The sequence below is a fragment of the Camelus bactrianus genome, chromosome 4, assembly GCF_048773025.1.
Source record: "Camelus bactrianus isolate YW-2024 breed Bactrian camel chromosome 4, ASM4877302v1, whole genome shotgun sequence".
Taxonomy (NCBI): domain Eukaryota; kingdom Metazoa; phylum Chordata; class Mammalia; order Artiodactyla; family Camelidae; genus Camelus; species Camelus bactrianus.
Genome location: NC_133542.1, coordinates 30,208,405 through 30,230,250, shown reverse-complemented (window position 1 = coordinate 30,230,250; position 21,846 = coordinate 30,208,405). Strand labels below are relative to the sequence as shown.

General features: G+C 33.0%; 1 protein-coding gene across 4 annotated transcripts in view; it reads left to right on the top strand.

Annotated features, from left to right (window-relative positions):
• JAK2 (Janus kinase 2) overlaps positions 1-21,834 on the top strand; it is a 185,997-nt gene extending 164,163 nt beyond the window's left edge. For all 4 annotated transcript variants that reach the window (XM_074361613.1, XM_045504961.2, XM_010967882.3 and 1 more), the window contains 13 exons: positions 2,281-2,415; positions 3,508-3,595; positions 5,031-5,158; positions 5,949-6,087; positions 7,710-7,861; positions 8,013-8,163; positions 8,906-9,042; positions 13,419-13,608; positions 14,216-14,340; positions 14,513-14,685; positions 18,937-19,054; positions 20,546-20,659; positions 20,920-21,834. In XM_074361613.1, coding sequence (XP_074217714.1) covers positions 2,281-2,415; positions 3,508-3,595; positions 5,031-5,158; positions 5,949-6,087; positions 7,710-7,861; positions 8,013-8,163; positions 8,906-9,042; positions 13,419-13,608; positions 14,216-14,340; positions 14,513-14,685; positions 18,937-19,054; positions 20,546-20,659; positions 20,920-21,027 — 1,758 coding nt within the window. In that variant the 3' untranslated portion in view covers positions 21,028-21,834. The remainder of the gene's footprint in view (positions 1-2,280; positions 2,416-3,507; positions 3,596-5,030; positions 5,159-5,948; positions 6,088-7,709; positions 7,862-8,012; positions 8,164-8,905; positions 9,043-13,418; positions 13,609-14,215; positions 14,341-14,512; positions 14,686-18,936; positions 19,055-20,545; positions 20,660-20,919) is intronic.
• The last annotated feature ends 12 nt before the right edge of the window (positions 21,835-21,846 follow it).

Below are 21,846 nucleotides of genomic sequence, written 5' to 3'. Positions count from 1 at the left end.
GTCTTCATCTAAAAGAATATCTTAATTCTCAAGTTCTCGAGAAAGTAAGGGAAGTTCAAAGAAGGTACTGAAAACAAAGAAGTACATAGAGCTGATGTTTGGCTGCAGGACGTTTTGTGGGATCGGGATTAGTCTCACCAATGAAGGGAATTAAGATCTAAAAGCAGTACAAAAAAGGGCCAAGGCCAGGAGTTAATAGTGAGACCATCTCTGAATAAAGCCAGAACCGTCAAGTAAATACATCCTCAGTAAAACAATATATGGATTGTGCAAAATTCACCCACTAGCAAGAAGAGATGAAGAAGAGTGTTGTTTGTTTTAGTTGAGCTCTTAGGTAAAAAAGGTCTCTCCTGAGAATTTGTAATTACAAGCTTTTGAGTTTGGGTTTCTTTATGTCACCAGCAGGGTCTGAGAAAACCCTAAGCCAGTAAGTTGAATTAAAATAACAAGTAGTGCTCCCTTAGTAACACCCTGTGGAGTTTGGCAAAAGCAACTGTGTAATCTTTTTGAAAGAATATACTCTTAACCTTGGCTACCCAAGATTCCCACAGGTAAAATGACTTCAAACATGAGCTTTTAATTGAAAATTTTAAAACAGAGAAATAATACAAGATTAAGCAAAAATCAGAAGACCAAAAAAAATCAAAATTATACTTGAAGAGCTTCATATAACAGACTTTTCAGATAGAGATTATAAAATACGTATACACATACATACATACATATGTGTGTGTGTATGTGTGTGTGTGTGTGTGTGTGTTTAAAAATTAAAAAGGAGTTGAAAACATAGGGAAAAAACAAGACATCATCAAAACAGTCCAAAAAGATTTGGGGGAAAAAAAGATTTCATTGACATGTCGACTGAAATAAAATCACACAATGTGAGAGTTTTGGGTTAAGTTTTATTTGGGGCAAAATGAGGACTATAGCCTGGGAGATAGCATCTCAGAAATCTCTGAGAAACTGTTCAGTATTACATATGATTTCAGTGAAAGGGGCACGTGCAGTCAAGCACATGTTTAGGCAGAGGCTTGCTGTTAGTCACAAGGAACAGATGTCACCATTAATAATTTTAGTCCTTTTCTAGATATGAAGAGACGCAAGATTTGGGGTCATAAAATCTCCTGAAAGTATCTAACTAGCTGAAAGGCTGTTCATCCAGTTTTCCCAGAGCACAGAGCACCTCATTCCTCACCTCCATCCTGAACTCCTTTCAGGGTGTGTTGGAGGTCAGCAGCTGCAGCAACTTGTGATCTAATCCAAGCAGAGTTAGATGGCAAGTGCCAACGTGATTCAATCCTTGTAGAGGCAGATGGCAAGTGCCAATTTTTAGTTAGAAGACATTTTTTAAAAATGGACAAGTTGAAAAAGCAGATTACTCAACAGTTGGAGAATTAGTTGAAAACTAGATCTGCAAATTATTCAAATGCAGCAGATAAGGAGAAAGAAATGGGATTTATGAAAGAGAACTTAGGGGCTTTCAGAGTAGAATGAGAAAGACCAACGGATGTCTAAGTTCCTTAAGAGAACAACAGGCAGAATTATCCAGAATTATAAAGGTATGAATCCTTATGTGAATAAGAAGTAGAGAATTGCCAGGTGACCTGACCAACATTACAAAACTAATAATATTAGAGCTTTAATTTGAACGCAGGCAGCCCTGCTTCAGAGTGCAATGATTCTGTAAGGATATGCAAGAAATACTACTAATACTAGTAGTAGCTAACACTTACCCAACATTTACTATGTTGTAGACTAATGCTTTCTTCTATTTATTCATTTCTTATTCATAACAATCCTATGGAAAAATAGTTATTATTCCCATTCTTCAGATGAAGAAACAGAGATAACTGCAGCGTGGGGAGAGTAAATAGCCTGTACAAGGTCACACAACTAGTAAGTGCTAATAAAGAACAGGTTAGACATTCTGCCTGCACAGACCATACTGTGCTGCCTTTCTGTTGCACTATTAGGAAAGGCAAATGAAGAAAAAGATTCACATGTAAATAAATGAAGGTAAGCACTGACATTATAAAAAGTGATAATTATACTAATTTAGGACGCTTAAGAATAGGATAGAATCGAATTATTCATTAATCCTTGCTTTCTTTTATTACTGTGAAGGAAGCAGAATATAACTAATATAGAGTCTCAAATCTGGGTTTAATTTGTAAAGGAAATATTTGCTCATGGATTTTTAAAAACTGTATGATTGAACATAGTTCCTATTCTTGCATCTTTCTCTGTCTTTATTCATTCTTTCCATTTTTTATTTTAAAGAATGAAAGCCTTGGCCAAGGTACTTTTACAAAAATTTTTAAAGGCGTAAGAAGGGAAGTAGGAGACTACGGTCAACTGCATGAAACAGAAGTTCTTTTAAAAGTTCTGGATAAAGCACATAGAAACTATTCAGAGGTTTGTATATTCTTTGCATAGTTCATGTAGTTTATGATACTTAGAGAGGTGCTCTCATATGCACATAATACATTCATGCATGCAGCTTTACAAAATTGTAATTTTTAAAAGTGTATATATATCAAGGACCTTTCTAAGGATGCATTCTGGTGGTGCTAAAAATTATAGAATATTTTTATGATACGTTATTTCCAAACTAATTATTTAGTATTGTATTATGGGTTTTATTGCATCTTTGTATATACTGAGGCAGTGGTTTTTAAACTTGGCTTCCCAGAGCTTCATGGTTTCCACAGATTTCCTCTACAATTTCATCTACTTAAAATTTTTTTTTTGAAAAGCACTGTACTGAGGAACACTCTAGGTGAAATATGGGCATCAACCAGAGATGCTAGCTGGTAGAAACCCAGCTGCCAATTGCCAGAGTCCTGAGCATAGTAGAATATCACCAAATATGATGTAACAAACATTTATGATACTTAAAATGTCTTAAAGGATTTTAGTGGAAAATGATGTGAAACATACAAACTGAAGAGTTGTTCTAATCCAGAACTCCACAGTGTTGGTAATTGTGATCTTCAGTAACCATACCCAGAAGTGCTAGTCAAGTTTAGTCGAGTTAGTGATGTTGATACCATGCCAGTCTACTGACATAGTTGTTACAATATTTTATCTGCACAAAGATTATTCTTAATTCTTTAGGAAGTGTTATTTGAAACTCCCATCCATTTACTGCAGTCCCATATTACTGTCTCTGGTGTCTACCCCTATTTGTACCTCTGATCTCTACTCTTGGTGCTTTGGGTCTTAGCCTGTTTATGTTGCATCATTCATGTTGCCCTTTCTTATTGCTATCTCTTTATACCAAGCTTACTCAGGGGTTTCCTGAGAATGAACTCTATCATCAAGTTTGATGGCAACTGCGAGTCCAAAGAGACCAAAGCACGTTGTAATCTTATCTACAGTTCTGGTGAAAATAGGAGAAAGTACATTTCTCTTATGGCAGACAGTATCTTTCTGAGCTATGAATGCTTATAGACAACAACAAAAAATAATTCTTCTACATCTTTTGTATGTTTTTCTTTTCCTTAGTCTTTCTTTGAAGCAGCAAGCATGATGAGCCAGCTTTCTCACAAACATCTGGTTTTAAATTATGGAGTATGTGTCTGTGGAGAGGAGAGTAAGTAAAACCACTGCCTTCCTTACATTAATGTCATGCCTTTCTCAGAACATATATTTTTGTTTATATAGAAAATTCAGTTTCAGGATCATAGTTAGATATCAATATAAACTATAATTTAACAGGAGTTAAATATTGTTGAAATAAAAAATATTATAGAACTGTTCATTTGTATTTTCATAAATAAGGAAACCAGTGAATGAAATTAAAATGCAATAAACCATTTAATATGCCTTATGTTAAAATGCCAGAACAGTGGAGTATTCTAGTAAACAAATATAACCTTTTCTGTTAACCACAGCAATACAGATTATGGCTGGTTCAACATAACATTGATATAACTGGCATTTCAATATAAATTTATTTGAAGTTATTAAGACAAAGCATATAAATGATATACTGAATTTTAATGGAACTGACAGAAATGACTGGATTTAGATATTAGATACATTCTATCACTAAATTTGACTGTCATAAAAACCAAAGTTTACATTCGGAAAAATCACTTATGTAGTTACTTCTCCATTTTCCATTAGTAATGTGGATTAAATATGCATCCATAGTTACATAACATTTCTTCATATCTTTGAAAATTGATAATCTTTTGAAAGGCAGTGGTTTTCAAATCTGTTCATAGAGGTGTCTCAGTTATCTCAAGGGGTTGATAAAGGGAGAGTAAATCTAAATGCAGAGTAGAGAGTTCTGCCCCTCACCCCCAACTAGGGTGGTTCTGTGTTTCTCTGATTGATCTCTGATTGATGACATGTCATAGTTTGATTGGCAGGTTTTTTACTTTTATGACACATAAAATAATGGGACATGTGACAGTGGTAGATATGAAATACAGTAGGTCTTATATGCTGCATAAAAAAGTTTTATTAAGCTCTTTTTCATTGTAGCTCCTAGATCTTTTTTCCTCTTTTTTTTTTTTTTTTTTCTTGGACACTTGCCCTGATGTAAATTTACCTGTAGTCAGTTCTTAATTACTGGCATGTGGATTGTTCTTTATGGGCCATAAAACCTTCATTGCATTTATTTCAGTTACCCAGCAAGGTCCAAAGGCAACTTTTGTTGCTAACAATTGTTATATACCATGTGAAAACTAACCAGTTTTAATACTAGATCAAGCAGAATCACAATTGGGGATTAGAGCTACATAATCAATGTGTTATTATATAATTTACAATTATATGTAATATTGTGTGTATATATAATTGTTTAGACTTTTACCTCTTGCTGTTTTAAATAAACTAAAACCTAGAAATACAATGGTGTATAGCTGTTAAGCTTTCTTTAAATTAGTGAATTTTATGTAGTTTAATCTCTTTACCTATAATACATATAACTATAAATATATTTATAAAAGTTTAATAAATTATATACTTTTTATTGTATTGTACTTGAGCCTTACTATTATCATTATATTTTAACACAGATATTCTGGTTCAGGAGTTTGTAAAATTTGGATCACTAGATACATATCTGAAAAAGAATAAAAATTCTATAAATATATTATGGAAACTTGAAGTGGCTAAACAGTTGGCGTGGGCCATGCATTTTCTAGTAAGTAATTAGTATATTCTTTTATCAACTATTGTTTTAGCCTATGAAGCAATGTAGAAGGGATTTTGACCTGGGAGCAAGAAATCTGTAAATGAATGCTAAGTCATTTAAAATAATTTGTGTTAGTTGATGAAAGGGATTATTTTAGGTATATATTTATTTATGTAAAATCAAGTTTGAAAGAAATAGTTTTGGCATCCCACCAGTCTTTTTAGAACTGCTGATGCTGATGGACAGTCTGTAGTTTGTGTCGCTTGGTTTTAGAGAATTAAAACAAAAATTTTGCAGAAACATGTTGTGCTAACTATGGGTAGCAGAAAAATCCCTACAGAAAATACCTTGTTATGGTGTTTGTGGGCAATTGGACGTTATGTCCATGGAGAAAGCAATGTTGCTAGAGAAGCAGAATATCAGAGGGCCAGCCAGTGATCAGACCTTCCAGTGTACACCTATGTCCTGCTGTGAAGAGAAACAGAATTTCTTGCTGTTAGCTACCATCTAGGAATACATACTGTTTAAAACCTCAGCTTAATAAAGTGAAGTGGCATTAGGTGGTTTTTAAAAGTATTCATTTCATCATGGGTATAGAATTAAAATGTAAAACAGGAAGCACAGTGCTGGCATAAAATTTTCTTTATTATCTCAAAGCGTGCCTCCAAATTAATGTTTATTATTTTATACTGTCTTATTTATTTTTCTTTTTTTATATCCACTTCGGGGCCTTGAACATGTTAAGTGCTCAAATATTTGTTGATTAATGTTTGAATATATGTGCATTTTACTTTAATAGGAAGAAAAAACCCTTATTCATGGAAATGTGTGTGCCAAAAATATTCTTCTTATCAGAGAAGAAGACAGGAAGACAGGAAATCCTCCTTTCATCAAACTTAGTGATCCTGGCATTAGTATTACAGTTTTGCCAAAGGACAGTAAGTTCTACAGGGATTGAATTTAACTTTTTAAGCTTTACTTGGAAAGTGGCATAAAGCATGCATTACTTTTTCTCAAATTCTGTTTTATTGACATGTTCTTGGTTAATAGTAAAATTTAGCAACCATTTTTAGCAATCTAAATTAAGGTTTAGTTACATTCCTAGTCTGTTCTATTTCTCCTTTCTTATAAGCATGTTACTATGGACGTTAAGATGATTTTTTAAAACAGTTTTAATCCCTAATTATTTATGGAATGTCTGATTTTATCCAGCATTATGTGAAATTTTTTAATACCATTCTTTGAGTCACAAACTTTCTAAATTTTTCTCCCCTTTAGCCACTAAATAAAAATTTGAGAAGATATTATCTAGCTTGAAATTTTATTTAATTATTCAGCTAATTCTGACTTTTTAAACCTTTTTAAAAAAACTTTTGATAACCTTCTACTTAACACAATTAAAATAAAAATTTCAGTTAAATAATCGAAAGGAGTTTTTTAGGTCTAAATAGTGTCATAATTCTATTCCGTTACATTAGCTAATTTCTCTAATTGAATGTTTTAAATTTAGAATCCAAATTGATCAACTTTTGTACATTAATACCTGGTATCCTGTTTGAACCAATGGTACTGAAATTTGCTGCCTTTATATGACAGTGAAGACAGAGACTATAGGGCAGATAATGTTACAAGATCTTAGATCTGGTACTCAGGGAAATTCTACCCTTTGGAATCGGAGGTGAAGAAATAGAATATATATATTCACATGGTGAGGAAGAAAGGACTCTGTACTCTTTAATCTCTTAATTATACAGCAAAAATATTCACATTGCTTTACCAAAATACACCAAAAGATACAACAGTTAATCCTTCACTCTTATTTATTTGTCTGTCTGTCTGTGTGTCTGTCTGTCTCTCTATGCCAGAATACTAGAGGGTAATGTTAAAGTGGTCCTCCTTTTTGAGTACTATTTTTCTGATGGGATCAAAGACCACAAAAACTGGGAAATTCCATGATCCGAGCAGAGCCTACCTATACCAATTCCATACTCAGAACATCTTGGTATAATTTAGTCATACATCTTCCTGTTGGTCCTTAGTTTTTCATCTACAAGTTACAATACCCACTGCTATTCAGTCATTAGTACAGCTCAGAATGATGTTAACATTACCTTTACTGCTTACACATTGTAAAGAAATACAAGAAAAATCAAGAATACAAAAGAAATACAGAATTTGGGACAAATTTTATGGAAAAAAGTTTTTTTGGAATATACAATTATTAGTTAGGGGTAGAGAGAGTAGGGTATTAATTGAGACCCTATGGCTTAATGAAAACTTTAGTCAATCCAGGATTCATTGTACAGGGTTCTAATTCTGTCTAATGCTACTAACAAAGTATGTGAAATTGCTCAATCTTTATGGGTTTCAATATTGTCACTGTTAAAGCTGAGACATTACACGATCTCAAAGGTCCTTTCTGGCTCTTAAGCATGTGCACATGTGTGCACACGTACACAATCCCTTGGTTATTCAAATTAGTGTGAAAATTATTTATGTATATAAGAGTTGTTTATTTGTGGGAACTATTTAACCATATTTTGTTCCTATCATTTAAAAGTTCTGCAGGAGAGAATACCATGGGTACCACCTGAATGCATTGAAAATCCTAAAAATCTAAACTTAGCAACAGACAAATGGAGTTTTGGTACCACTTTGTGGGAAATCTGCAGTGGAGGAGATAAGCCTCTGAGTGCTTTGGATTCTCAAAGAGTAAGTTTCTATCAGTGGTGAAGTTGGAATTACTCTGTGATCCTTGATAGTTCTTTTGCATGATTTGATATTCTTTAGCCCGTCTTATGTTAGAAAGAAGGTTGATGTGACATTCATAATTTATTCTCAATGTGTGGTTCTTTAATTATAGAAGCTACAATTTTATGAAGATAGGCACCAACTTCCTGCACCAAAGTGGACAGAATTAGCAAATCTTATTAATAATTGTATGGATTATGAACCAGATTTTAGACCTTCTTTCAGAGCCATCATTCGAGATCTTAACAGTTTGTTTACTCCAGGTATGTGTTGATGGAGCAATCCTAATGATTCTCCAGCTTTCTAACTTTGTTGTACTTAGTAAATCTTTACTAATTTTGTAATCCCTTCTGGAAAGTTCCCTGATATCTTTTAGACTTTAATTTCTTACATTCATATGACTTTTCTTATTTTATATGTATTCTGATCTCCCAGATTGAGCAGTCTCGCCATTTTTAAAAAAGGCTTTTTTCCTTCTAATAACTTCATGTTGGTTTGCCACTTAGTACATAATATACTATAGAAGTTTATTTGGCTTATTTGACTTTTTAAAAACAATTCTATTTTTTTAACTAGTTCTCTATAATTTATAACTGATTGATTTTCTAACATGACGTAGATTTGTTTTTGTTTGTCCTCCTCACCTTTAAAATACGTAGCTAAATATAGATTTGTCTGACTCATAAGTATTTTCTGTTCCAATATTACTTGCCATTCTCATCATAAAAATCAGAATATAATCTTACTTTATAAATATTAAAACTATCTATTTTGGAAAGTAATCATTTATCCTTTGCAAAAAATCTTTATTGAAAACCTGTCAGATTGTGGGTTATAATTAAAAGCTTTCATTAACATAATCTAAACTATTGGAGTTGCCATGTATCAGTTTGTATTTAATATTTCTAACTCATTCTGATTATTTTGGTCAGCTTGCATGCATATCATTTTAACCCAGAGAATGTGTTTGCCAGGTTATGGTAGTATTATTCTTTGTTTCTACAGATTATGAACTATTAACAGAAAATGACATGTTACCAAATATGAGGATAGGTGCCCTAGGGTTTTCTGGTGCTTTTGAAGACCGAGACCCTACACAATTTGAAGAGAGACACTTGAAATTTCTACAGCAACTTGGCAAGGTAAGATGTCAGAAGATTTTTAAATAGTTAATCGTAAAACATTTTATTTAGGGGAGAAAAAGGGCTTTTGAAATTATCTAAAATTCACTTTCCACAAAATTTTGAGGAGTGTTTGTAGAAAAAAGGTTTAATTGTCAGGTGTTGGAGAAATGCTGTGTTAAGTAAACTACTGTCTTTGCTGAAGAACTTCTCAGACCCTTTAACATGTAATATGCATTGAACATCTTCAAGAGGAAGATAATTTAGGCAGTATTTTTCCCAAATAATTTGACCAAGGGACTCTTTTTTGGTAGAGTGCGCTGTAGTTATGAGTTAGAGAAAGGAACAGTTAAGCCTTTTCTCTCACCTCCATTTTTAGTTGTCTCAGGGAGAAATAATCTGATTGTTCAGAGTCCAGATATTAACTGGACTATGTTTACTAGCAGACAGAGTCTCTCTCTGCTGAAAGGTCACACAGTCATGCATAGCCTATATATTTTAAGTAAGACCAGAAAAGGATTAGTTCTTGGCATGTCCAATCATAGTGGTAAGCTTGCTTTCTTTCTCTAAACATGCTAGCATTGGGTTCTGTACCATGTGGCCTTCTGAATTGGATTTTGGCATGGGTACATTATGGAGGCCTCACTTAGGTCTTTAATCTGAGCTCAGTGTTCTGATTCAGCTTTACCAGAGCTAAACATTGGTTATATTATGTATTAGCTTAGTTATATTCATATTTTGCTGTTTTTCCTTGTTTGTAAAACATTCTCAGAAATGTTTCAAAGAGTGTAGCAATGGCAAAAAAAAAAAAATAGTCCAGGTATTTAGGTGTATCTGTTGTTGTACAACAATTTACCCTAAAATTAACAGCTGAAAACAACAAACATTTGTTAATCACCTAAGGCTAGGCGAGTCCGGAATCTGGGAACAACTTAACTGAGTGGTTCTAGATCACAGTCTCTCACAAGATTGCAATCAAGGTGTCAGCCAGGTCTTGCAGTGTCATCTGAAGCCTTGACTAGGGGTAGATTTACTTCCAAGCTTACATGGCTATTGAGAGGCCTCAGAATATCTCCTTCCAAGATCACTTTCGTGGGCTTCTCCATAGGCCACCTCACAACATGGGAGCTGAGAGCAAACATTCAAGATTGAAGTGATAGTCTTTTTTGTATCCTAATCTCAGGAGTGGCATCTTATCACTTCTGCCATATTCTATTCATTATAAATGAATGAATCCAGCCTACACTCAAGGGGAGGGGGTTATAAAAGAGCTTGAATGTCAGAGTGTAGAGAACATTGGGAAATAATCATAGAAGCTGTCAACCACACTGGGTGACCTTGGCCATAATTCTATGTTGATAGCATCAATTTCTTGGTAGTATGCAATTGTCCAAAATTTATTAGTCCTTTTGTCCCTTCCTTGCAAAATTATCTGTTGACATCTCATAGAAAGTATTCTCTAGAACAGTTTGGGAAGTGATGTTCACACTTAAAGAGTAACCTGTTCATTTCACAGTGAGAAAAATTAAGGTCCAGAGAAGTTAAGTAGGTTGCCTATGATCAAACAGCTAGTATTAGCAGGTATGAGACGAGAGCCTTTCCCTATTCCTATTTCCATGCTTTTTCTACTCACATATGTACTTGATTTTGTTTGTGTGAGTATGCTTCAGTTGCATGATCATTTTCTGTTATCTTTTTGGGGCAAATCATATGATGTTAAGACAAAGAAAATAATTTTTTAATTCCCACTCAGGGCTCAAATTGCAAACAATAAATTGTTTACAAAAAAGGAAGGAATTAGTATAATATGATTTATTCATGGGGTTGAATACATTGAATACATCTTGATTCATGTTAGTTGTATGCAGATATTTTCATGACCAAAACCACTAGTATTAAAGTAGTAACATAGTCACTAGTCACAAAATCATGAAAACCTTAAGCTATTTTCTCTGTGATTCTGAATAAGCCATTTAATTTCTCTAGCCCTTAGATTTGGCCTTTAATGAGTTTCATTATATCTCCCAGAAAATTTTTTGGTAGACTGTAGAGAAAGTTTCAGGAAATAAAATCCAACTCATTTGAAGTAAATGGCAACAATCTAGATAATCTTCATTATCTTCAATTGATATGGCTATTTTAAATACACATTTTAATTTTCTTCTTGTACTTTTATCCTTTCTCAGTTTTTAATATGATGTGAATATATGAACATTTATATGATTAAGGGTGTTTTCTAGGAAAAAAGTATTTCAAATTCCAAAATCCAAAGTGAAAAACCATCATTCACTTTTAGAGTTAGAAATTTTTAAATCAGTAGATGAAAATCCAGTGGGCAATTTAGGAACCAGGAGTCTTTGGGAGGGTCTGAATTACGTTCAGATTTTAAGTTTTCTCCCCCCCCAAATAATGTGATTTTAATATACAAATATCTGAGTCTCACACTAAGTGCCAGGTGCTTCACTGGTCACTGGATGTGGGGCATAGTAATTGCCTCTGTAAAGTTTGCAACTTAATTGGAGGAGGTGAATAGCAAACTAACAATTATTAGAACGGTGTGATGAAGTAAACCCAATTATCTTCCCCCTCAAAAAAAAAGCAGTATGATAAATATATGCTCTATTTAAATTTCACACTGATTACAGTTTCTAAGATTTTCATATGATGTGAATTGGTGCAAATGTCAGCATTATGATTATTCATGTACAAGCATACCTTAGAGAGATTGCGAGTTTACTCCCAGACTACCAAAAAAAAAGCAAATACCACAAAAAATAAGTCACACAAAATTTTTGGTTTCCCAGTGCATATAACAGCTATGTTTACATTATACTGTGGTCTCTTAAGTGTACAAATAGTGTTATGTTTAAAAAATGTACTTAGCTTTATGAAAAATACTTTCTTGCTAAAAAATGCTACCCATCTTCTAGCCTTCAGCGAGTTGTAATCTTTTTGCTGGTGGAAGGTCTTGCGTCGACATTGATGGCTGTTGACTGATCAGGGTGATGGCTGCTAAAAGTTAGGGTGGTTGTGGCAATTTCTTAAAAGAAGACAGCAATGAAGTTTGCTGTATGGGTTGATCTTTTATATAAGAATGTTATAAAATTATTTTTAGGAATGTTATCTGGCATTATTAGAGTATGTTTCTATTTTGAGAGAATTTCTTATTCTTTATATAACCCTAAAGACTCATTAATTTGGACTTAACTAATTCAATATTTGTAGTTATTCACACTCAGCTAGATTTATGTATGTAAATCACATCCTTAAAATATGTTTTATAAAAGAATTAATACCTAGGCATATTAGTCTACCTATATTCACAAATGGTAATTATTTAGAAAAATTAACTTTAACTTTATAAAACTACCCTTTGGTAGTTAACACCCTGATTTACTGTTCACTTATTCAGACTACTCTTATTTAGTTTAAATTTCTGATTTTTTCCATTATTTTCTAAAAATAAGTGATGAATATTTGAAGTTCCTTAAATTAAACATACTTATAGTTTTGTCCTCGTGTACATTATTAGATAGTTAATCAAAATGGTGTATGTCTTTGTTATTCAAGTATTTCTTTATTAAATGTACTCTTTCATGGTACTTGCATATGGCCACCTTCTCACTGTGTTGCCTCACATGGTAGAGAGCGCTGGTATCTCTTCCTCTTATGTCAGTTCTTTTGTTTTGGGGTTTTTTTTGGGGTGGGGGTAATTAGGTTGGTTTATTTATTTGTTTATTTGTTTAGTTAGTTACTTATTTAGTGGAGGTACTGGGGATTGAACCCAGGACCTTGTGCATGCTAGGCATGCACTCTGCCACTGAGTTATACCCTTCACCCTCTTCCTCTTTAGAGGCACCAGCCCTACTGGATTATAAGCCCTTACCCTTATGACCTCATTTAACCTTTATGACCTCTTCACAGGCTCTCTCCAAATAGGCTCATGTTGGGGGTTAGAGCTTTATCATATGAACTGAGGGAGGGGGCATGGACATTCAGTCTATAAAGGACCCTTATTCCGTACAGCTCACTGACAGTGGTATCAAAGGGTATATTGTGAAGCAGCACAGTTCTTCCTGGAAGTTAGAAATAGAAATTTAGAAATCCCTGGTATGTCCCTTGCCTTATCTTAAAAGTTAATGTTTATGATTTGTTTAAATGCTTTTTGAAGTTGTTTGTATTTCAGCCTGTAATTCCTTTTGAAGAAATTAAATATATAGGTTTACTACTCACCTATTGCAATATTATTTCCTTTTCTAGTTCTGAAAGTTGTCTAATGTGAGTTTAGAAATACATCTACTAATTCTAGCTACTGAAAATTGCCTGTGTAATTAGAATTTATTAATAATTTATCTACAAAACTTGAGATTTCTGTCTTAATGTGATGTGTTGTTTAGGGTAATTTTGGGAGTGTGGAGATGTGCCGGTATGACCCTCTACAAGACAATACTGGGGAGGTGGTAGCTGTTAAAAAGCTCCAGCACAGTACTGAAGAGCACCTCAGAGACTTTGAAAGGGAAATTGAAATCCTTAAATCCTTGCAGCATGACAACATTGTAAAGTACAAGGGAGTGTGCTACAGTGCTGGTAGGTTGCCCTTTGAAACCTATTTTGAAATCACAGTATGTCTTTGGCATCCTGAGTAATAGAAACAAACATATGATGCCTCAAGATCCAGACTTAGAATATTCCAGTGCCCAGAGAAAGAAGCATTCTGTATGATTGGAGATTTTGCTTTGTGGTAGTAAGGTATAACTACAGGAAGTCCTTGGCTACTTGGTTAATTATTCTCTTCACTGAGGATGGTGGTTACTTTCCTTGCTTAAGCTTACCCAAGGGAATATCATTTCTAAAGAAACAAATTGTCTTTGCTCATATTTTCTATGAGAATATAATTTTTAAATTAGATGCTTTTTCAGTATAGATGAGGAAAAAGGAAGTCTTCTCATTAGCTTATTCTGGTTTGCTTAAGGATTAGATAAGACTAAAACGTAACTATTTTTGAAGATTCTTTTAGAACTTACTGCTTGAAGAAGTCTGTTCTTAACTACTACATCACCTTTATAATCAGGTTTTGTCATTTTAGACTCAGATTTTGTATATCTTTAAGACATTTCTGTATGGTTGTTTTCTAATATTTAATCAACAAAGTATGGCACAGTGAAACATTATATTCTCATTTGTTTGCTAATAGGCCGGCGTAATCTAAGATTAATTATGGAATATTTACCATATGGAAGTTTACGAGAGTATCTCCAAAAACATAAAGAACGGATAGATCATAAAAAACTTCTGCAGTACACATCTCAGATATGCAAGGTACCTAATATCCTGGTTATTTGTTGTAGATGAAGAGAGCATGTTGAAATAATTGTTAAGAAATCCTTTAGAGTTCTTTTTAGATAATGAAGGGAGTGGACAGACATAAGACCACTTAAATTATTTATGTTCATAAAGCTAGCTGAAAGAAAAATATTATTTTTATCCATAGGGCATGGAATATCTTGGTACAAAAAGGTATATCCACAGAGATCTGGCAACAAGGAATATATTGGTGGAGAATGAAAACAGAGTTAAAATAGGAGATTTTGGTTTAACCAAAGTCTTGCCACAAGACAAAGAATACTACAAGGTGAAAGAACCTGGTGAAAGTCCTATATTCTGGTGAGTATATTTTAGTACAATAAAATGAAGTTTTAGAGCACAAACTTCAAACTTTATTTTTATGACTTTTTTATTTTTTATTTTTATTACTTATTACTACTAGTTTGTCATTTATGTATTTATAATAACAATAATCATTGAAGTTACTTTGTGTGTTTTCTTCTAGGAACTTTTATGGCTTTAGATCATACATTCAAGTGGTTAATCTATTTTGAGTTAATTTTTGTATATGGTGTAAGATAGTGGTCTAATTTCATTCTTGCATGTGTCTGTCCAGTTTTCTCAATATCATTTATTGAAGAGACTTCCTTTCTCCTTTGTAGGTTCTTTGTTCCATTGTTGTTAGTTAATTGTCTATATATGTGTGGATTTATTTCTGGGCTCTCAGTTCTGTTCCAGTGATCTGAGTATCTATTTTTGTGCCAGTACTAACCTGTTCTGATTATTATAGCTCTGCAGTATAGCTTAAAATCAGGGAGCATGATACCTCGAGGTTTGTTGTTCTTTCTCAAGGTTGTTCTCTTTCTCAAAGTATTTCTTGTAGTTTAGTACAGATTTTAGAATTTGTTCTAGTTCTGTGTAAAATGCCATTGGAATTTTGGTAAGAATTACATTAAATCTGTAGATTGCTTTGAGTAGTATGGACATTTTAACAATATTAATCCTTTCAATCCATGAGCATAGAATACCTTCTTATTTAATTGTGCCTTCTTCAATTTATTTTATCAGTGACAGAAAAGGGGAAGGGCATTCCATGAGGAGGATGACAAGAACAAGAGATCAGAGGGGTTGTGAGTGAATGGTAATACCACAGAACAAACAAGCAGTAACTGGGGCTAGAAAGTCCTGTGTGCCATGTTAATGAGTTTAGATTTTATTAATTAGACAGTGTGTAGGTGGAAAATTGGAGGCTTTATCCAGGAGAATAGCATGGTGAGATTCATGTTTTAAGAAAATAGCTTTACTTGTGGTGGAGAACAGCAGTTTTCAAAGTGTGGGGGCCTCTGATACCTTCTTTTAGGGAGTCTGTGAGGTCAGAAGTATTTTCATAACAATTCTAAGATGTCATTTGCCTTTTTCACTCATTTTTCATGAGCAAAGAGTGGAATTTTCCATAGGCTCTAAAATTTGTCTTCTACAACCTGTGTCCATCAACAGATGAATGGATAAAGGAGATGTGGTGTGTATATAGACATATACATACATATAAATACATATACATACATACACAATAGAATACTACCCAGCTATAAAAAAAAAAAGAATGAAATTTTGCCATTTGCAGCAACATGGATGGACTTGGAGGGCTTTATGGTAAATGAATTAAGTCAGACAGAGAAAGACAAATACTGTATGATATCACTTATATGTGGAATCTAATAAAATACAATAAACTAGTGAATATAACAAAAAAAAAAGAAGCAGACTCACAGATACAGAGAACAAACCAGTGGTTGCCAGTGGGGTGGGAGGGGCACAATAGGGGTGGGAGAGTGGGACGTACAAACTATTGGGTATAAGATAGGCTACAAGGATGTATTGTACAACATGGGGAATAGAGCCAATATTTTGTAATAACTGTAAATGGAGTGTAACCTTCAAAAACCATAGAAAAATAATTTTTAAAAACACAAAAAGGTATGTCTTTTATTAAACTACCATTAAAGAAACTTGCAAAAATGTAAAATACAATGGTCTTCTCAAAATTTTTTGTTTTGGAAAATAGTTATTTTTTATAAACATGTTATTTATGTTAACATTACTGGGTTTGTTATTTTTAGTGAAATAATGCTTTTACATTTCTTGAGTTTTTATATGTAATATGTTAAATATTGGTACATATAACCCACATAAACAAAAGCTTTGGGGGCATTTCAGTCATTTTTAAGAGTGTGTAGGGGCCTCAGACCAAAAGTTTTGAGAACTAGATGTATAGAGGGACATTGTATTCAGGAGAGGCTAACAAGCAGAGAGGAAACTAGTTAGGCAAATTTTGCAGGAATCTAGGTCATTGCTTTTGAAACCCTTTGTTCATATATATCCATTAAAATATTTCAATACAATATTTTAAGATAACATCTTTTCATGTTTTAAATGCATGATTTAAATATGGCAAACCTTTGCGCTGCCTCAAAGATTGAGTCATGTAATGAAGAATGTCCTTTATACAGCTTGTTTGGCAGTGCCAGTCCTCATAAACACATTACGCTTAATTTCCAGCAGAAAAAGTCTTACTTCATTTTGCAATTCAAGTAAGTATATCATGAAATATTATTTAAAAATATATATACATTGCAGAACACATGTGCTGAGGCATATTTATAATGGAGCTAACAAAGCACATTCACCAGAGTGCCTTCCTTCCAGGATTCCTTCTTTTTAAATTTTAAATACCACTTTCATATTCCTAATTTTATATTCTTTGTCATAAAGAAATCCCCCAAATTATATAAGGTTTTGGACCCTATGTTTCTCCCTGCATATCTGGTAAGTTTAATCACAGGGGCAATCAGGATAAGCTTAAGATGATAAATATCTAGTATAATTTTTATAATTAAGTTATAAAAATAAGACAAATCACTTCTCATTACTTAATTTCCAATAAATAATACAGAATAAAATGTAGCTAAGATTATAATTTATGAAGTAAGGCATATGGTAAATGGCCTGGTATTCCTTCAGTAAATGTTTTAGGGGAGAAGTACGTATTGAACTCTGATGCTTGACTTTGGGGAATCACTAATAAGAAGCTTGCATAAAAATCAGAAATAACATCATTTTCATCATGAACAGAATTTTCTTATGTATTTAATGAAAAAGAAAGCTATATGCTGCTAACAACCATCAGATGGAGAGTTGGCATATAGTTTTATTTTTATATTAGCAAGTAAAAGTATTAAATGTTTTATATAATGAAATGAGGTTAATTTTTGTATATATATTTCAGAATATGAGTTGATAAAATAGATTTTTAGCTAACTTATTGAATAATGTACATTAAATCTAGAGTCTGAAAAAGTCACATGTAATTTTTATCCATAGGATTTAGCCATCGTGTCTTTTAAAAAATACAGTTTCATTTAAAAGAATCTTTGTCACCTGTATTTGTTGTTCAAATGTGGTCTTTGTTTTAGTTAATAGCATGTTCTAGGGGTTGTTTTGAAGGAGAGATTAAATTTATATAATTCATATTTTAAATCTCAGTCTAAAACAGATCTTTTTCACCATCCTCTATAACAAGGATGAATTTAGCAATGTAACCATGTTATTCATAATCCATTGGCCAAAATTCTCCCTTGGTTAATGTTGATAGCTTCAGTAGATGATGACATCATTTTCCCATGACTTTCTATTTTCTGTGCTCCCTCTTATAATCACCTCCTTTCAGATCAACAGGTTATTTCTTTTATATGTTAATAGTTTCAAGTCTTACTTCCAGTTTAAAAGCCGCTTTTTCCTCTAGGATACTTATCTGGATTCATTTTAAGCTTAACTTGGAAAGAGCAGGTTATTTTTCAGTTCTTAGAAGATACTTTGCATTTACCTCTGGTGTTACCCTGCTATTACTGAGACAAAAATTAAATTTTTTGAATTTTAGTTATCTTTGTATGTTGGAGGTTCCCAAGACCACCCTCAGGTTTGCTGATTCACTAGGAGGACTCTTAGGAATCGGCATACCATTGTATTTGTGGCTGTGACTCATGACAGGGAAAGGATACAAAGCAAAATCAGCAAAGGGAAAAGGCATCTGGGGCAAAGCCTGGAGGAAACCAAACACAAGCTTCCAAGTGTCCTCTCCCAGTAAAGTTGTATGGGACACACTTAATTCCCCCAGAAGTAAATTGTGACTATATGTGTGAAATGTCACCTACTAAGGAAGCTTGTTAGAGACTCGGTGCTAACAGTTTTTATTGAGACTGGTCATACGGGTGTCCTCTGCCTGGCACTTACCCAAATTCCAGACTCCCAGAAGGAAAGCAGGTGTTCAGCATAAACCATATTTTTTGCAGAAGCAGTTTAGGTACAGTGAGCCACTTTTACCATTTAGGGAATTGCAGAAACCCGACTGAAATCTTGAGTTCCCAGGTACCAGCCAAGTGTCAGCATGGCAAACAGACCTTTTTGAGGATAGCAGCCTCAGGCCTATTATGTGAAATCTTTTCTCTACACCTTGGTTTTTTTTAATCCAGTGATTTGCAGGTAAAATCAAGAATTTGCACATCAAGTAACTGTCTTTTAAATATATTACAGGTATGCACCAGAATCACTGACAGAGAGCAAGTTTTCTGTGGCTTCAGATGTTTGGAGCTTTGGAGTGGTTCTGTATGAACTTTTCACATATATTGAGAAAAGTAAAAGCCCACCAGCGGTCAGTTTGTTTTTTACTTACTTTCAATTTTTTTTTTTTTAACACGAGAAGAGCTTCTTCCAAAGAATAATAGTAAGCTTAGGGTTATTTTAGGGCCTCCTATTGCTTATTTGTCAGACAGCATCCAACAAATTAACCCTAAATTTATTAATTAAATTACCTTGAATTTTTTAAAAAGTGGGGATTTGAGTACTACTTAGTATATTCTCTTAATACTATTTTTATTAAGTCCAATAAACTCATCCATTCTAGGAATTATTGCAAAAGTTAAACCTTTTAAAGTAATATTTTTTTCTGCTTGTAGTTTTTTTTTTTTTTTTTTTTAACATGGGAAAGCATGAGAAAGAAAATAAAAATCATCTCTAATTCAGCTACCACTTTACATTGTGGTATGTTTTCTTCCAGGCTTCATTTAATTTTATATGTAAAAGTGAAATTTTATTAAAAAGATTTCTTTTATAAAATAAAAGGTCATACTGTACAGTTTGCTATCCTGCTTTTTCACTATGTATTATAGCATGATATTTTCCTATATTGGTAAATACTTACTGCAAATATGACTTGTAAATTCTTGGTAGCTTTCTTTATCATAAGGATATAATTGCTGGACAATCATTTTTCAGTCTCCTAAGTAACACTTCATTGAACATAGTAGACATCCTTATACATATTTATCTCTTGTTATCACCTTAGAGTAAAAGTATAATTATAGGTGAAAGGTTATGAATGCTTTTTTAAATCCTTTAAGGATTTTGATTATTTCAAAATGTTTTCCAGGAAAGCTGTACTAGATTACACTCTCAGAGGCCGTGCATAGGGCTTTATATTTTATCATTTGCAGTTTTGCCAAGTTGACAGGAGAGAAATTATATCTATTTGATTTTAATTTGCATTTCTGCTATCAGTATCATTTATATATTTATTGGGTATTTAGGGTGAGTATGTGTGTGGGCATTGTTTCCTTTGCTCATTTTTATATTTCCTTACCATATATAAGAGCTCTCTATATTTAAATAAATGATGTGTTCATTGTAAATATTTCTCTAGCTCATGGTTCAGACTTTAGTTTTATGGATATTAAACATATGTATGTTTTCTCTCCATTGCATTTATGCTTAAGTATTCATTCTGCAGTTTCTTTTTATTATGTCTTCTTTTACATTCAACTTTTTATTTCAGCTGAGATGTAATATGATGTGTTAAGACAAAGTAAATATATTTTTTTAGTTCACTTGAGCCCTTCTCAGGGAATTTGTATTGAGTGTATACAGTTATGGAAATTGTGTTATAGAGGTTCCACATTTAATATTCTTCTGAAATATGACTGAAAAGGAAGTTTCTAAAGTTAAAAGTCTGTTTTTAAAAAGTTTCAAACATATAAGGAAACATACATATACAGAATTTTTCCCATTTACTGGAAGAAGTTGAGAAAGAATTTGTCAAATTAAAGGTCCCAAAAATGTGTCATTGAAAAGTGGGTTTGTGTTTCAGGAATTTATGCGTATGATTGGCAATGACAAACAAGGACAGATGATTGTGTTTCATTTGATAGAACTTCTGAAGAATAATGGAAGATTACCAAGACCAGATGGATGCCCAGACGAGGTAACAAAATTTTTTTATCCACAGGAATCATGTATTTTCTTTCTCTTTTTATCCAAGGATTTCAGGTCAGTTTATGCGATTTAATTTGCTGAGCTTTTTATTAGATAAAGAGCATAATCATGACTGTGGATCTAGACATAGCCATGGCACATGCCTACATAGGAAAATTAAGTGGGAGTTAGTTCCAAATTCATGTCTTCACCAATTAAAAGATGGCACTTTGTGTTCATCGTAATTTTGGTTTATTTTCTCTTTTACAGATTTATGTAATCATGACAGAATGCTGGAACAATAATGTAAATCAGCGCCCCTCTTTCAGAGATCTAGCTTTTCGAGTTGATCAAATAAGGGACAACATGGCTGGATGAAAGAAATGAATTTCACTCTGAGACCAAAATAGACTTACAAAGTTTTGTATTTCACACTGCTGTGGTCTATTATTACATATATCATTATTATATATATCATAATGCTAGCCAGCAAAGGTATGGAAACATCTGCTCAAAACTTTCAAAGTTGAGTGAGTTTTTCTTCATGAGAATACCAGCCAAAGACATTGATGAAAAGTTGTTAGCAAAGAATTTTGTAAAAAAAAAAAAAAAAAAAAAAAAAAGTTTTATGAATGTAATCAGTTAACATCACCTTTCTTTGGCAAAGGACGAATAGACTATTTTCAACTCAGAATGATGAGAGATGGAAAAATTGTAATGTAAATATTTCAGATGCACAGAATATGTATGTACAGTTTTTACCACAGTGAATGTGTAACATCTTGGCATCTTGTGTCATGTTTTACACAAGGGCTGGTGTTCATAGTAATGTTTTCTAATTTTTCCATAGTCGATCTATAATAACTTCACTATATACAAATTTAAGATGCTCAGATAATTGAATAAGCACCTTTATGTCCTTGTTCATCTATATCACAGGCCAGCAATATAAGCAGGTATATACTTCTAGCATGTTGTTTTATGTACTGTAAATATTTTTCAAAGCAAAGGGAACAAATGTTTAGTTTTATTTCTATAGAGAATTTCCCTGACCCTAAAGAATACATTTTGAAATGGAACAAGTTTACAAAGATATAACCCAATCTATTTTCTTATTTGTCTCCCTTGTATCTGTTTGTGATGAGTATGTTTTTTAAATAGAACTATATCCAAATTTTTCTAAGACTACAGTGCATA